We start from the raw sequence: 17175 nt of genomic DNA, 5'->3' as shown, positions 1-17175 counted from the left end.
TTATATAAATATATAATATAAGGTATATAAATTTTTGCAATTTTAGATAGTGTTTTTTAAAATAAAAATCATCGGAAAATATCAATTATTCATAACGTCGATTAAAAATCGACAATCATTCTAATAAATCTCCAATTTAAGGAAAATCAAATCAAACACTTACTTTAAACGAATCTGTGAATATTTTACTTCCTTGTTAATGAAAAGAAAGTTCGTAACAAAGATTTCCAAAAATACTAAACGCGTACGTACCTCGTGCTCGAAGCACATACATACACTTCTTATTTTGCAGTACGTTCGCTTCCCTTGTAATTGTCAAATTTTTCTTTTCTTTTCTATAAATTATTCCTCTCTCCTAACATACGATAGAGAAACAGTTCCCGTCGCCACTTTTTTTGTGCCCGTTTATTATTCCGCGTCCTTACAGGAAATCACTCCGAAAGCGCGGATATAAAATTCCGCAAGTTTGAACGCTGATAGCAAAAACTTCTAAACTTCCACTTTTCTTTTAATCATATATTTATGTATTTCACTTCCAACTTTGGTTTTCGTATCCTCTTCACACGATGTGAATATTTTATGGAAATGTAGTCGATGCGTACGAAGTTGCGCCAGACTTTTCTGCAGCCATCTTTAGTATTCTAAGTTCAGTCGTTCGCGTACGATAAGCTCAAGGCACGATATTCACGGCGATAATATTATAATAACAAATAAAACTGTTCGATTAAAATCTCTACGTTTGAAGGCAAATGGGATGTTAATTTTATCCGGTATGAGCTCGATCAACGTCATCAGTCGTCCAGTAGAGATCGGCCTTCGATTGACTGGAATCTGGCCATCGTTGTACGAAAACATATTTCGATTCGTTTGGATCGTAACGATGGCCGCGGGGCAAATATTCCAATATTGGTACATAACGAAGCATCTCAACTTTGAAAATCTGGAAAATCTAGTGGATGGCGTGAGCACTGTTTTTCCTTATAGTTTGTTCTGTTTCAAGCTAATCACTTTCTGGAATAAACGTGGGTAAGCTACTCTGTGCATATTTAAAAAAAGGAATTACAGGTACATGTATTATCCGACCCAAAACAATCCGTACAATGATAGAAGGCTGTCTTAAATCTTCTGATAGCTACTCGCAGATTTGTTACATTTGCAATAACGTTTTACAGAATACTCACTAGTATTTTAACTTCGATGGTTTCGGATTGGACTAATTCTTCCAACGCTAAACTTAATACAGACGTTATGATAAGTAAAGCTGATCTGACGAACCGTTGCTCGTACGTAATTATAGGCCTGTACGTTCTCGCAGTTATTTTGTACAGCAGCGTGTGTCTCGAAGTTTTTTACGAAAGCGAAAACGACGAGATCGACTCGATACAACGAGAATTGCTGATAAAAATGGAATTTCCCTTCGCGATTTATAAATCACCGATATACGAATGCGTACTGTTTGCACAGTTTATGCAACTAATGTGTACTGCTTCTGGCATTGCTATGTTGGATGCTTTAATAATTACAATGGTAAGTTTACGAAAGTGGAATTTTAGATTTTTTGGAGAACTCCACAATTTACAAATACCCTTATTTCGTTCACAATTAATCGGTACAAGTTTGTGTGGCCAAATACCACTCAAAACTCTTTGGTTTTGTAAAGAAGTCATCTAAAGTTAAATCTAAAATGCATTTAGATATTACACGTTGGAGGGCAAATAGAAATGATGCATCAGATGCTGGAAAAGATTTCTGTCGAAGAAGCAAAACATGGATTGTCTAGAAGCACCATAAAACAGTTGTACAATCGACATCAGAACATTATTATCTTCACCGAGAACATTGAAAATCTTTTCTCGTACATTGCTTTGATGCAATTACTGTGCAATACGCTCAGTATTTGTTGCATAGGCTTCTTATTGGTAGTTGTAAGTAAGATTCCAAGGCTTACGTAAATAAATTGCTTTAATCTGGCTTGCTAAAGACCCTATAATTCAATTAATCTGCGCAATTAAAAATTTGATTATCTTTCTCATCTGATATTCCTACTGCAGACATTTAATACGGACCGAAACGTTAAATCGATTATAAGAATATTGTTCTTTTACATCGTCATAACATTGGAAGCATTTATTTTTTGCTTTGCTGGAGAATATCTCAGTAACAAGGTTCGTACGTGATTAAAAATTATACGGTTCAAGCGACGACGAGCGTTTTAAATATTTCGTACTCGATTTCAGAGCATGTCGGTTAACAATGCTGCATACGATTCACTTTGGTACATTTTGAAACCTAACGATAGTCGCGTGATACTTCTTATTATGGTTCGATCGCAGAAGAAATTAACGATCTCTGCCGGGAAATTCACAGAGTTGTCTTTGCAAGGCTTCGCTAGTGTAAGCTTCTCTTCTTTTAAATAATTTTAACATTATTCTACGGAATATGTATTATCTCGTTCGATTATTTTTCAATTATGGAGCCACGAAAATATTTTAGATGTTGAAGGCTTCTGCGTCCTACGTCTCGGTACTATTTGCGATGTACTAATTGCAAAACTATTTCTTACAAAGAATACGAACGTTGCAATATTGTTGCAGACTGATAATTGGCAACGAAGGCCACGTTATATAAATCAATAAAAATCTGAAACGATACTCTCTGTGCATTCCTTTCTCGAAATGTTATCTAAAATACAATCGTATTTTATTTTCACGTAATACAATTTTCGCAACATCGATTATATTAGCGATTTACAGAATGGTTGAATTGCCCTTAATTTCTGAATTATTTTAAAACAATTGCTTATTTTTGTTAAATCTGACAAATTACGTCAAACATAGAAATAGCTAACATTAAACTTGAAGGGGTTATTTATTTTCAATTTTTTACTTTCTCTTTATTGTTATAAAAAATCGACACTTTTTATACGAGCAAGGTGAAATGACGTTTCATTTTTCAGTTTACCTCGACGAAGTATAAAGATATAAATATACAATGCTTTTCCTCCGCTTTCTTAAGTTCAGAATTTTCTTGAAGTGTACGATCCGATCAATCGAATATGCGCTCACGTGACGTGCATCGTGTATTTATTATGAAAATCATTCATACCGACAACAAATCTGAAACTACAATTTTGAACAACATTCTCCTCGGTGTTTTCTATACCTGGCGTGCTCGCAATCGCAAGAATATTATTTGAAATATTTATGTGGACCATGCGAACGCGAGGCGAATGGCTACCGCTCGCGTTTCCACAAACATTTCAGTCTTTCGTTGAACGTTGTTCGAGCACGTTTGACAGCGACAGCGCAACGCCTGATACCATACCTTTTGTTTACACTTAAAGGGGAATTTAGAAGAGTACAAAGTGTGATAAATATTCGTTAAATATGGATTATATTTTGCTGGCATTTGGTTTGGGGAACCGTGTCCAGGTTTGCACAAACTTTACTGGACGACGTTCATGGCTATATTTAAAAAATGTCGATACGGATACGTTATTGGAGCCTTTTGGTGATGATAGACAATTTTGAGCAGTCTGGTTTGTATCAAATTAATTGTTGCTTGAACGTGCCAGGGGTAAGTGGATCTTTCAAAGTTCATTTTGCTATTTATGATAATTCACAAACGGAAATTTTGGTTACTTCTTAGCAAGCTTCCTCTTTGTAAACTGTTCATCTAATATTTTCACATTTACATTTAATATAAGATACTTCTAATTCTTTAATACTTCTAATATTTTAATACTATAATTCTTCTTAGTTATTCATAAGGAATTACTTTCTTATTATACATTCTATATTTGTAACATCTAAGGGCATAAATTAGGAGCAGTGAAGCTTATTTAGTCGAATATTTCGAAAATTATTGGAGACAGGCCCATGGTGTAAATAGGTGAATTTTGTATTTTTTTTATGACGAACAATAATTATATTTGCGAGGACGTGGTTATCGAATTTATTTCGAATAAAATGAAATATGTTTAAGCAAATTTAATTTCTAAATGCTAGACATTTTATTATATAGCGCTCAGATAGTAAATGAACAAAAAAATAAATATTTTTGAACAACTTTTGTAATATTAATTTTCTAACAATAGAATTCTTTTTTCCTTTATAGAACAGAATGATCGACGACACTTTGGTGTAATTTATACTTCAGTGAAAATCGACTACTATGGATTTTAATATTAAGATCACGGAATGGATCTACGTTCATTTTTGGAAAATTTTCAAGATCATCTTTGGAAAACTTCACGATCGTAAGGCACTTATATTTTATATATGATAATAATTGGTTAGAACGGAGTGTTTTCACGAACGATGTGTACATATATAAAATAATTTTCGACAAAGTGTTCACAAAAATATCAAAACATTGTACACACTTTGTCGCTTAATGTTAAATTTGACAAGATGAAAAATGGTACCAATGCATTTCTGGGATTCTTCTGATTAAAATGAGTCCAAACACTACGCAAATCAGATTATTTTTAATTTACTTAACATATACATATAGTATTGATATACATAACTGATTTTTAGGCTCAAACTGATAATCAAACTGATAATCAAAAGTGTTCAGTTATTTTTTAAAAAGATTAATCACATTACATATAATGTACTGTATTACATAAATAATAAAAAGCTTTACGTTTGTAAAAACTAGTAATCAAGGTGTAGAAAAGAACAGAAACTAAATTCTTAAATTGTGTAAAGTTTTCATTATGAGCAGTAATTATACACATCATCTAATATTGCGTGTATTAAGCCAAATAGTAGTAGTCTGACTTATAACGTGTTTGGACTCATTTTAATCAGAAAAATCTGAACAATGCATTGGTATCTTTCATTGTTGATTTCAAATCTCATGAAAGTTAATCATAAATTATTGTATTGACGTCCATCCGAATTTTTGGCGCGTAGGCGTCAGTTATCCGAATTATTGGTAGTCGGGATATTGATATCTAAGTTATCGATGATTTCGTTACCGACGTTTGAGTCACCCACAATTGGAATTCCTACCTTTTCCACAATCATCCCACCCCCATGCTTCAGCAACCAGTTATAAGAAACGAGCCCCAACCAGGAAATTCAAAAAATTTCAAAGTTTAGCAATCTATATAGTATATGTATTAACATACTAGTAATACATATACAATACATATTTACGAATAATGCAATTTTTGTTCTGCTGCGAAAATTCACTTCGAGGGGTGGAAATTAATCTTCGAATATTCGGCTGTCTCATTTTACTGTGATATTTCGCAAACTGCACGGAGTAGAAGAAACTTTTTCAGATAAAAGTTACTTCTGCAAATTAGATCCGTCTTGTAATAAATTATTCGTCGATCTTTTAAGCGACTGAATAAGAATTTAAATTGATAATCAGTGATTACAATGACGAGGGGCCAAATTCCTATGCTGTAGATATTTCTTCGACAAGTTTCATCGCTACGAAGAATAATTTTTATTATCAATGTTCACTAAAGGGTAAAAATTGTACGTCCATTTGATATATTCGTTCACAAATTGCAAACGTTGTTGCAGGTTTGGGTTTCTTTCTAATCTTCCGAAGACATGCCTCACCATTTCATCGTTAACTTTTTCCCCCTATTTTATCCTCCACTTTAGATGCAATTTTTGGCCCACTGATTTATTCTCGTATCGTCCAAAATTTTTCCTCTGTTCGTCGTTTACCAATCTGCCCCGATGAATATTCGTGTTTACGCTGATTAGGGGGGAGGGGTGGTTGGAGGGCAGCGAGACAATAAAATTAGGGAAATACATGTGCCGAATGGCTGGAACTTTTTGGAGTTTGGGCGCAGTGCGAGTTTTCCAGGGAACCTGCGGCGTCGGCGTCGGCGTCGGCGTCGGCGGCGACTTCCCCGGGCTGAGCGAATTGGTCTCCATGGAAACCACCCCAAAGCCAATCTGGGGTGCATTCGTACGTACATTTACCCTTGTCGAGGCGCGTCTGCAGCACCCCTCTTACCCCCTTCCCTCTCCATAAACTTGCTCCCCTCTTGCCTTCGCTCATCTCTTCTGTATTGTACCGCCTCTCCTCGTCGCGGATTATCTTTCTCTCTTTGACCTCCGCCATTTTCCTCCCCCTTACGCTCTTCTTTGCGCCTCTTCGTCTCGGCGTAATCTTCGTATTTGATTTCTTCATCTCCGTAAGCTTCGTATTTTTTACCCGTTCGCTTTACTCCACTTTACGATCATCTGCCCTTAACATTACGCGTGTCGATCACTTTTCTTTCACTTCTAATCTTTCTTTCTTTATTTTACTCGGAATCGTGTCCCGGATCATTCCATTGATAATCTCCGACTGAAACGAAGCACAACGTTCGCTTCGTATCGAATCTCGTTAAGACGAGTATGAAACAGTATCCAGAGATCTGGTTGTTCGATCATGCATAGTAGCGTTGACGTTATCGGTCCGCGTGGAATCAGTGGGTCGGTAAACGGTCTGAATTTCGATCTCGGTACAATGCTCTATTCGTAATGCCCAATCGTCTCGAAACTAACCGGTAAAGAGACGGTAGCCAAGATTAGGCGCTCTACTTCACCCTTGCAATTTCGGTGCAATTTACATGCGAATCACAGTTGCGCGATGCTCGGTAACAGCCGCTGCCGCCTACCAGACGCTAGCACCTTCGATCGCATTCAAATTCAAGCTTATTTAAATCACGTTAACGAGGAATCTTTCGTTCGAACGAAAACTATTACTCTCTCGATATCTTTGATCTCTAAATCAGGGAAATCTCAACGGAATCAGAGTTATACCCTAATACGGCCTTGGCCTTTCCACTCAAGGTCGATCGAATGTACTCGTTCAATAGATTTCAAGATATTTCACTGTTCTGGGACTTCTGGGAATATAAATAGTCCAGATGTTCAACAAACTTGCACAATTTAAAAAATATAGGAATTTTTCAATTACCAATAGTATGTTAAAATTGGAGATCGAATATAAAATGTAAAAGTCGACAATAATGACCCTTACTTATATTTTACAAAATCTCCAATTTTAGTTTGTAGAAACAATATTTTAATTTTCAATTTTGCCAAGAAATCCGTTTTATTTCTTTTATAAATGAAATATTGTTTCGCGCAGAAACCAATTAACAGCTTTCACGAGAAAACTAATCCAGACCCTTTCTTAGGTATTACAAAATGTCCAGTTTTAGTTTGTACAGTCCATATTTTAATCTTCAATTTCGCCATAACTGAAACTAGACCCGATTGCTTAGAGGAAGAATATACAGAGTGTTCGGTCACCCCTGGGAAAAATTTTAATGAAAGATTCTAGAGGCGAAAATAATATGGAAATCAAGAATATCAATTTCATGACTGAGGCTTCGTTATGAAGTTATTACAAAATTAAATTAAAAAATTTCAAATCATTCTGAAAAAATTATATTTAGTTACAGGGGGCAATTACAATCGTTTTTGGTCAATAAACATACCCTCGAAATCCTAACCACTTTCGAGAAAAAAATTCCTTACTAAAAATATCATTTCTGGCCAGAAATGTTACCCCAAAATTTCGTGCGTATCTTTAAAACGTCATAACTTCTGAACGGATGGGACGATTTTAATGTTTAAAAAAGCAAACTACGCGTATTTTGATGGAGAATATGTACAAATAGCAAAAATATTCGAAAAGTTGGTCCTTGACACCGCAAAATGAGAAAAACCCTATAAAAATGGTCCAATTTTCAAACAGCTATAACTCCTATAATTGTGAATATATTTTAATGAAACTTTTTTCCGAAGTAGAGCTCATAGGTACCTACAAAAAAGTATTACACAACTTTTCTGTAGGGCGTCAAACAAAATTATTAAAAATGAAAAACGAATTTTTAAAAAAAATCGACAGGGGGTAGGTACCTAAATTTTTTGACGGAAAAAAAAAATTTCAAATCGTTCTGGAAAAATTATTTTCCGTTGCGGGGGTCAATTGCAATCATTTTTGGTCATTAGACATACCCTCGAAATCCTACCCACTTTCGAGAAAAAAATTCAGTACGGGCGGAACTTTAAACGGTAATAACTTTTTAACGAAGCCTCCATCAACAAATTGGTATTCTTGATTTTTGTCCTATTTTGGTCTCTAGAGTCTCCCATTACAATTTTTCCCAGTTAACCAGTTAACGTTAAACGTTGCAAACGGATCTGTCGAACGAATTATCCAATGTTTCTAGCTAATCAAACGCGCGAAAATCCGTTTTGTTTCTCTTATAAACGAAATATTGTTTCGAGCAGGAACTAATTAACCGCTTTCACGAGAAAACTAGAAACCCGTATGGAAAAGTTTAATCGCCGGACGAGACAACAAACACGGCAGCATGCAAATCGCGCGGCGTCGGGTGCGTTGTTGGAAATAACAAGTATTTAACCACCGGCGATTTTATTTTTTGTTTTACGCCGCTCGCATATTTATTTCCCGGTGAAGCACCGCTAACGAACCGGAGATGAAGTCTCGGGGGCGTTTAACTTTTAATTTCAAAAACGTTGACAAACGCCTTCGGGGAATCGGATGCTCGAAGCCCCGCGAAAGTTGCGTCGCGATCGTCTTTCATAACCGTTTTCCTACCGATCCTACGCGCGAATAAACTGCCCATGAATATGTACGAGCTGTTAATTTTATCTGCGTTTAATGTATTCGTTTCGCGAAGTTATCGCTCTTGTACCGCGTTAAAACTTCCGAGTAAGTTATTGGGCTGCAAACTAAATTCGAACGAGTCGCGAATTAATCGTCGAATGAAAAGCGAAGGCAAACGAGCTTGAAAACGCATCGATCGAGTCGTTCTCCACGCAACTCGACCACATTTCTTCGGAGGATCTTTGGGGACTCATGCAACCACTAGAAATGAATATTATTAACACTAGAACTATCGACAATTATAGTGTATTTATTTGTTCCAAAGAAATTAAAATGATAGAAACTTGGAGGGATGCATAATGCAATGGAAATAAATGTTTATTCGTTCTCTTATAGAAAACTACGATTTTTAGTTTGCAACAATCTTTATTAGGAATGGGTTATTTTGACTGCTTTGATAGTTCCAGTGTTAACAGTCCTGTTAAAAACCGTCCGTGATTAATAAATTGCGACTGAATTAATGAAATAGGACCTTTGTAGTGGGTTGTCCCCTAAATATAATAATTTTGCATATCGAGTGCGTTCTGTAATTTTTTTAGAATTAAAATTTCCCATAAATGCATAAACATCCGCAGTCCAGTGATTAAATATTAGGTCCCAGGGGAATTTCGAAATTTGAAACACACGAATATCAACGATGCATTGCCCCTGAAAGATTCAAGGCTGCGTTTGCAAATTGGCGGATCCATATTTGATCCTTCGCGACGGGAGGGTCGAAGGAGGTAAATTTTTTTTTTTTTAAACGCCTGCAGCCACATCTGCAACTCTCGAAACGAAGATCAGTGATTCAACTATTGTTGCAACCCCCGTTGTCGCGTGCCGGTTGCGTGTACCAACCCCCCGTCCGCGCCTATCCCCTATTTCTCTACGTTCGGTGTCCGTTATGATAATTTCTGCGGAGCTCCTGCCGCAAGACTGTAACTGAAGCACGTTGCGTAAGAATGATGCGATGAATACGATTTCCAGCTACTATTGTAGCAGCTCGAGCTGCCGTAGAAACATTAAGGCTGCTACGACTGAATATACTTGTTACGTTGGCTCCAGATACAAACAGATTTACATATTTTAGCATTTCCCTGCAGCTCGATTCGATGGAAATGGTCCTGTCCTTTTTTTTTTGCCCGGAGAATATTTTTCCTAGTTTTATTTCTCGCTGCACCGTCCACCTTCTTGCGTAAACATCGACTGTCTGTTGGTTACCATCGCGTTAAAAGGCCACGACTTGCGCCGGTTAATTCGTTCCGGAGCTTAGAATAAGCTTTGTGAAAAGCATTTCGAATTTGCAAGAGAAATTCTCGATACTGTATTATATTGCGTACAGACGGTTGTAATCGAAAGTAATAAAACTAGTCAGACTCAAGGTCCATTTATACGAAACTTGCTGGTAACTGGTACTTGCACCATGGTCCGTGCTGAAGGGGTGAAACCTGCCCCTAAAGTATACATTTAGTCAAATATCTCGCGAACTCTTAGATTTGCAAAAACTCCACTTGTTCGAACGAGATACACGAACAAATTTTGGTTTTGATTAATTTCTAAATATTTACATACTCGTATATTGGATGTTTGTACACAAATATAAAATACAGATTGAGAAGTAAATCTTAAGTAAATAGAACTAAAAAAACAACTTGTTTTCTTAACTTTCGACGTTCGTATACAAAGTCTACAAAAATTCGTGGACCCACAGTGAAGAGTCGAGGCAAGTACGATAGTGTAAACAGACTCTGATGGGTCTTTATCCTCGGTTAGAATTCGTTATACCGTGTTAGTAACGGTGTAAGTGAAATGATCATTGAGAGTACCGTGACTGATGCAAGATCGACATATGCAAATAGGTGCTAGAAAAATTTCCATACTCTTCGAAAGAGTGTCTATGTTTCGGAGTCACAGAATGAAAATATTTCGACAAAGCAATTAACGTGATCCTTCTTTATGGAACGAGTTGATCGTTATCTGTCGTTCGCGTAATCCCATGATTCTTTATGGGTTTTGGATCGAAAGTTTGCTACACCCGGTATTATTGCAAAGCCACTACAGATCTTGGGGTCTCGGGTGAAGCGCGTGCATGTGTAACCTCTAATAGCAGATGGCATGGGGCCCGTGTGACGAGCAGCTGCATCCGAGACAGAGAGTAGAAACTAAAGGGAGAAACGAGGAGAAAGGGGGGGTAAAAGACCGTGGAACGTACTCGTGTCGCGAGGACCAGGCAACCCCTGCGATTCAGTGGAAAAAACCCTCGATGTGCAGGCTTCGATGTCTGAAAAATTCTACGAAACAGAATCTGTCGATAGCGGAACACGTCAGCCCCCCAATGATAAGCTCGCCCCCCTCCCAAAGGTTCCCGGAAACAGAAAATTACCGTGGCACGCGTACATCAAAACAGAGTCAGACAAAATTATTTTACTTAAAAACATTATGTTTATTGACGTAGAAAAATAAAACTAATTAATACTCGCTTTCGAACGATCGAAACAAAACGAGCGAAGCAACGAAACGCGATCAAGCATGTTTCATCAACCTTTTAACGATATTGTTTTAAATGACGGTAAAACGGTCTACATTTCACTTCTTTTATCGTCAACCGATTCGATATCGTTCCGCTGGAAAAATATTTCCATTATTAAAACCTTTTTATTTGAAATTGTATTTTACGTTACTTTTATTTTCGCTTCGCGATTGTTCGATAGGGTTCGAGTCTCAATATTGATGTAGGTGGATATTCGGCGGATATTGTGTTAATAAAAACATATGCAATCACCTTCGACAGCCTTTTTCGCGGAGAATATAAAGGTGCGTCGATTAGCACGATAAAAAAAAACACATTAATTACCTTCGTGTGTCCTTTACGCGTTCACCTGGAAAAAAAATTGATATCATTAGACGGTAATATTTTATTCATATAATTATTTCAATGTTATTATTGTTTTTTATATTTTCCTAACCTGTGAACAAAATAGGAAAAAATATTCAGTCGGATGTAGGAGTTTATTGTTGTTTTAAACACGCGACGCCATTTTATCACTAGAACTACCCATAATTATGATGTATTTATTTGTACCAAAGAAATTAAAATGATAGATACTCGAAGAAATGTATAATGCAATGGAAGCAAATGTCTATTCATTCTTTTATAGAGAACTAGATTTTTATTAGAAATTATGAGTGGGTCATTTTGACTACTTTGGTAGTTCTAGAGTTAACGTCGCGTCATCGATCAAATATCGATGATCATCCCCTTGTTCTGTGACAAAATTAATCAAAGAACGATTGACAATCATTAAAAATAAGAAGATGTAATTCGAAGTAATATTTAGCATAGGGTTCCATGTTTTTTCGCTCGTGTACGGGCGATAAAACATTATCTTATTAGCTTATTACAGCAGGTAACGGGGTCTGCCAATATCTTACAGTTACGATCGCGTGTTCGTACGTATCATTTGGTGTTCAAAGTTTGAAGTGGTTGGAGAGGTAGCAGTAGTAACACTATATAGTGACAGCAGCTGCAGGGATCTCTTTGATCGAAGAGAGAGCAGCTGGTTCTCTCTTGCCACTCCCGAATCACGATTCGAGTTCTGGTTTCGGTTCTGCTTTTCGTGTCTGTCGCGCCATATGGATGAACTCGTTTCGAGTGGGTCCCCGGGAGTTTCAGGAAGCGCATTCTTGACATGAAATATTGTTAAAATATTCATCGTTTAAGTACAAAATAATTCTTGAGATCCAACTTGACCATTGCGATCTAATTTTCTCAGCAGTCTTTCGTTCACCTATTTTTAGATATTATTTTGACACTGAAATGTGTACACAGAATTTTTGTATTTAAACAGTAACATTTCTAGACAACAGATTGCTCGAATATAAATGTCCAACAAAACCAATTTGGACTTTGGGAATGGTAAGAATATTGCATTTTAGATTGCCAAAAGATCTAAACCTTGCAAGGTTCATTGCACGATAATAAATGTTCCGAGTTAGGAACGATGAATAACCACCAATACATCGCTCAAGAAGCTTTTCATTGTTCGAGTCTTCATAAACGAGTAAAATTACTTTAAAAATCATCGGGAAGTGCTAGTTTATGTTTGTAGCTGTTCAAATTATTTTGGACCTTTGCTTTATCCTCCGTTTGACTAACTGTTCCGACATCTCCGACTTCCGCGCTCGACACTTTCATCTCCCAAATCCTTACTTTTCACCGCAACGTCATGAAACTTTGGCGTCTAATTTCCGAATAGTATTACTTTCGAAAAAAATCTTACTGGTCCCCTTAAAAAATTCATCAGACAGACCGCGAGCTTCAAGGGGATTAGAGTGGGCAAATATAAAAAGTTTGATCGATGGAAAATTGATGCAACTGCTCGGTTGTCCGGTTCCTCTCGCCAGGGGCAAGATTCGGTACGCAAGTTTGACCGTTCGTTTCAAACGAAGCGTCATTAAGAATAGCCCTTCCCCGGGGTGCAAGTGGTCCGCGATTATGTGATATAATAGAGAGGAGGATGATCGGAAAGCGAACGCGTGCGCGGCGTGTGCTGATTGGGACGCGTCGCGAGGGAGAGGGTGTAAGAAGGGTGATTTAGCCCCTGTATCGAGGTCGCATTGTGCTCGTCGCCATTCCCGTCGTCGGTGCCAGCTGTTGCTATTTTTTCCCCTTCCATATCGCTCGTTTTGGCTCCTCTCCGACAAAGCTTTTCCCAGAGCTTTCCTTTGTCGAGCGTCATCCACGTTCGTGCCAGTCGATCTATACCGAAATTAATCAAAAGGGAACGACCCTGAGCACGTGGGCAACCCCTACTGCCTCTCGCTGCTCAAACGAAACGCAGACGCTTCTCTCCGATCAAAATATTAAATAGCGCGTCAAACCCTCGGGGGCACCGACTCCCCAACAATAAGAGCTAGCGGGGTTCTTGGTTATGAAGAGGAGGGGTGGGGGGAGGGGAGCTTGGGGGTACGGCCACGTGCCAGCCATGGGAATATAATGCCGCAACGGCCACGTGCCCGCTACCTAACGGGTGTTCGACGACGAAACGACCACCGGTTGCTTTTTTCGCCACACGGATGCACAATAGCGGCGAGCATAAGTGCACCCATCGCACGCAATTCCGCGTACGAACGCTCCTAACTGCGGAACCAATTCTTTTACACCGGAGGGGGGAGGGTGGATCTTCTTCGATCGTCGAAACTTTTACGTTTCGACCCTCCGAGTTCCGTTCGATAAGGAAACAATCTCTGCGAAAGGGTAAGGGCGCCACGATTAATTTTCGAATTAATCTTTGGAATATTGCAATTTCGCGAAAGAAAATCGATTGGTGATCTTCCTGGGGTGGTTTCCGGAGGTTAGGTCCTCCGCTTTCGCACCCACCAAGATGGATTTCTCACGTTTCACTACGAATAGAATATAAAGCTTACTCTGTAAAGGTTAGAAGCGAAACAAACGAATTTGTTACGAAATTGCAATGAATTTTTATTTTCTCAGTTGTTTGTGTTAGTGTTGCACCAAGACTTCGTAGCTTTTGAATGACAATTCCTTGCCGTCGTAGGGCACGTACAGACAACCGTGGCTTCTGTGAATCTGTAGAGAACAAACGAGATCCTGTTAATGATTTTAATCAAAGACATTGGTATAAGAGAATGGCAAAACTAAGGGTTCTGATGTGGAAAATTTTTAATTCTTCTTTTTCAAAAGCTCACCTTCCCTAAGCACGGTACGCCATTCTCGAATACACGACCAATGTAAAGCGGTTCTCCTTCCACCGTTCTTCCACCTTCGACCGCGTATGGTGGGACGTGACCGTGTCCCGCGTGAACCCACTTAAACTCAGCAGGCAGCAGGATCTATCGAGAAAAAGAAATCTTTCATTTGAACTTTAAAACGATAAGTTAAGTTCAGAAAGTAACGTTGCAATTACTATGAAATACAAGTTATATTATACAGGGTATCTGTAGCAATTCCGATGATATTTATAGATTGCCGTTGGAAGGAAAAGCAAATGAATCTCTCTTATCTCTTATCTGCTGACAAAAATGGGTGGAGCTCGCGATCGACAGGTTCCACGTAACGAAGTTCAACTAATCTTTAATCAACGACGAACTTTTCGTTTCCGTGAATTCAAAAGTGCTTGTTACCTCGAAATCGTGTTTCATGTGCTCGGTGCAGTTATGACTAACGTAAGCAACGCCATGTTCCGGTTTCACTTTTGCAGGGATCATATCGCCCTGATGTTGAGCGCGACCAACGACCAGAGGCACGCCATCCAGATCCGGGCCGATGTGAATCATTCCCGGCATTATACTCTGCACACCCGAGAACTTGACCCATTTGTGTCCTACGACAGGGAATCCCAAATATCGGTAAACCTAAATCTACAAAAGGTCTCTCTACAGGTTGAGATTAGGAATTTATTGGCAACGTGGACATATTTCTGTAGCAGCTTTGACAATGATAAAGTCAAGCTTTGTACTTAAAGGGCAAAGAAGATTTGTGCAAAAATCGGTAAAAAGGTGAGCAATTGCTTTCCATCGCTCGCTCTCCAAAAATTATTATATAATATTCCACGATGCATAAATTAGAATTTTCTTGGCTGCTAAATTTTACTTTATTTCGTTCCATTTTATCTGGTTAAGAACTAGGGAGAAATTTCGATCGATCTTCCATTTCTTGGATGAGTCCGTTCAGGAAACTTCATTTATAACTGATTTTAATAGTTGTGGTATTTGGTAGGAGATAACGATAATTATCGTTTTCCAACTTCTCTTTGCCATTAATATTTATTGATAGTAAATCGAAAACGTCTCTCTTGTTAAAATAGGAATAGACTCTATCAGCGTTTAAATAACGAGCACTTTGGTCTTAGATAATTTTTGTTTTCCCAAAAAACGAAGCCAATATCTTCGCTCGAATATCTCGCAGACATTATTGTTCGCTAGCAACACCGGTATTATAAATCACGTTGAATTTCTCTGTTGCTAATTTCGGTGCTAGAATATCGAGCAATCAGTAGTTACACGCAGCAATTAAACTTTAATTTGGAGTGCGTTTTGTCGAATGCGGAGCACTTTGGTTGCAACTGCCGATCGATCTGAATCTGAGCAAATCTGAACGAATCGAAGTCAATAAACTTAATATTACTGATAGAATATATTTCTGTTTTAACAAGAGAGACGTTTTGGATTTACTATTAATAAATATTAATGGCAAAGAGAAGTAAACAAACAAACTAGTAAACAAACTAATAATATACGCTACTAATGATAGAAATGAAACAAAATAATATATATTCCGGTTATTAAAATTCACAATACTTACGATACTTGTCAAAATTATAATATAAATACTTCCAATCACTCACCACTCATCTTTAAAGTTCACACAGGCACTTAGACTTGATTTCGCGGAGTAATTTGCACTAATTGCACGAGCGAAGACGAGCGATTTCGCTTAAATACTGGATCGATCGTCGAGGAAAAACTTGCACGCGATACTGAACATCGATGTTTCATTTTTAAGAACGCTATCAATCTTATCATTAAGAGTTCCGCATACATTAAGCGATAAGATATAACGATGATTCAATTACACAGGGGCAAATTAAGGGGTGTGTAGGTATTTCAGGATCCCGAAAAATGTTTAATATTCCTGTATCTGAATCATTTAAAAATGAATTTACAACCGGGGTTTTCACTTGAAACCTAGATTTTCGTATTCTATATTAGATAGAAATGTAAAATTAAGGGGGTGTTCTGTCTATTTTGTATTGGCATTCCACACCTATATTAACTTACATTTCAAGCATTCACAGTATTTTTTACAAGCAAAATTAACGCAAACTACACGAGCTACAGGTCATTGAAATGTCTCCATCAAAGAGAAATAAAAGAGCAGCATATTCGTTAGAAGGGATGTAGTTGTGGCTGAAATTAAGAAATAATCAAAATCTTAATAAATAAAGAACTGGCGATAAATTATTGTAAATTACAAGATATTAATTCAATCAAATCGAGATCAATTTACATATTTGTAGTTTGTATTTTCAAAATATTTTGTCAATTTTATGGAATCCCTGGCCATTTTCTTCCAAAGAAACGAAAAAGTCTAATTCAAGGTAATCGAGGCTAATATATCGGCGGCGATAACGAGCTAATCTTAAGCCTCCTTCGACCGTGGTAGCTCTGATATCTTGGTAAACGTGCGAGACGATTATTTTTCCTGGAAGTTGTTTACCTCTCGCTCGCTCGACGGCACACGACGCGATACACTCGATGATAAAATCGATCGAGCGTGTCTCGTAATTGATTAGCTTTCATGCGGTATTACCCTGACACTGGCCGCCGGAGCGGCTAAAATTTAGGCTAGTCTGACAACACGAAAGGAATCGTTCAACAGGCTAAGCTTGGTTTTATCGCGTAAGCGGCACAAAAACTCCTTGGGCGTATTATAGAGGCCTCGAAAGGACGGAATACAAGGTATCAGCCACGTTTCTGCTGAAACTATCGCTACGTCGACATCGATGA

General features: G+C 37.8%; 2 protein-coding genes across 2 annotated transcripts; one reads left to right on the top strand and one right to left on the bottom strand.

Moving 5' to 3' along the window:
- The first annotated feature begins 1197 nt into the window (after positions 1-1197).
- LOC143347244 (odorant receptor 22c-like) lies at positions 1198-2544 on the top strand. The gene is made up of 5 exons (XM_076776266.1): positions 1198-1527; positions 1695-1925; positions 2052-2165; positions 2238-2393; positions 2494-2544. Exons 1-5 carry the CDS (start codon positions 1198-1200, stop codon positions 2542-2544), a joined length of 882 nt encoding a protein of 293 aa, XP_076632381.1.
- An 11582-nt stretch (positions 2545-14126) lies between these two features.
- Positions 14127-16142, bottom strand: LOC143350326 (uncharacterized). Its single transcript, XM_076782380.1, has 4 exons — positions 16014-16142; positions 14791-14990; positions 14356-14499; positions 14127-14236 (listed from the first exon to the last, which is right to left on the bottom strand). Exons 1-4 carry the CDS (start codon positions 16018-16020, stop codon positions 14150-14152), a joined length of 438 nt encoding a protein of 145 aa, XP_076638495.1. The 5' UTR covers positions 16021-16142; the 3' UTR covers positions 14127-14149.
- Positions 16143-17175: the final 1033 nt, after the last annotated feature.

The sequence above is a fragment of the Colletes latitarsis genome, chromosome 2, assembly GCF_051014445.1.
Source record: "Colletes latitarsis isolate SP2378_abdomen chromosome 2, iyColLati1, whole genome shotgun sequence".
NCBI classification, from domain to species: domain Eukaryota; kingdom Metazoa; phylum Arthropoda; class Insecta; order Hymenoptera; family Colletidae; genus Colletes; species Colletes latitarsis.
The sequence above is the reverse complement of the archived record's forward strand: the minus strand, read 5'-3'. Positions and strand labels throughout refer to the sequence as shown.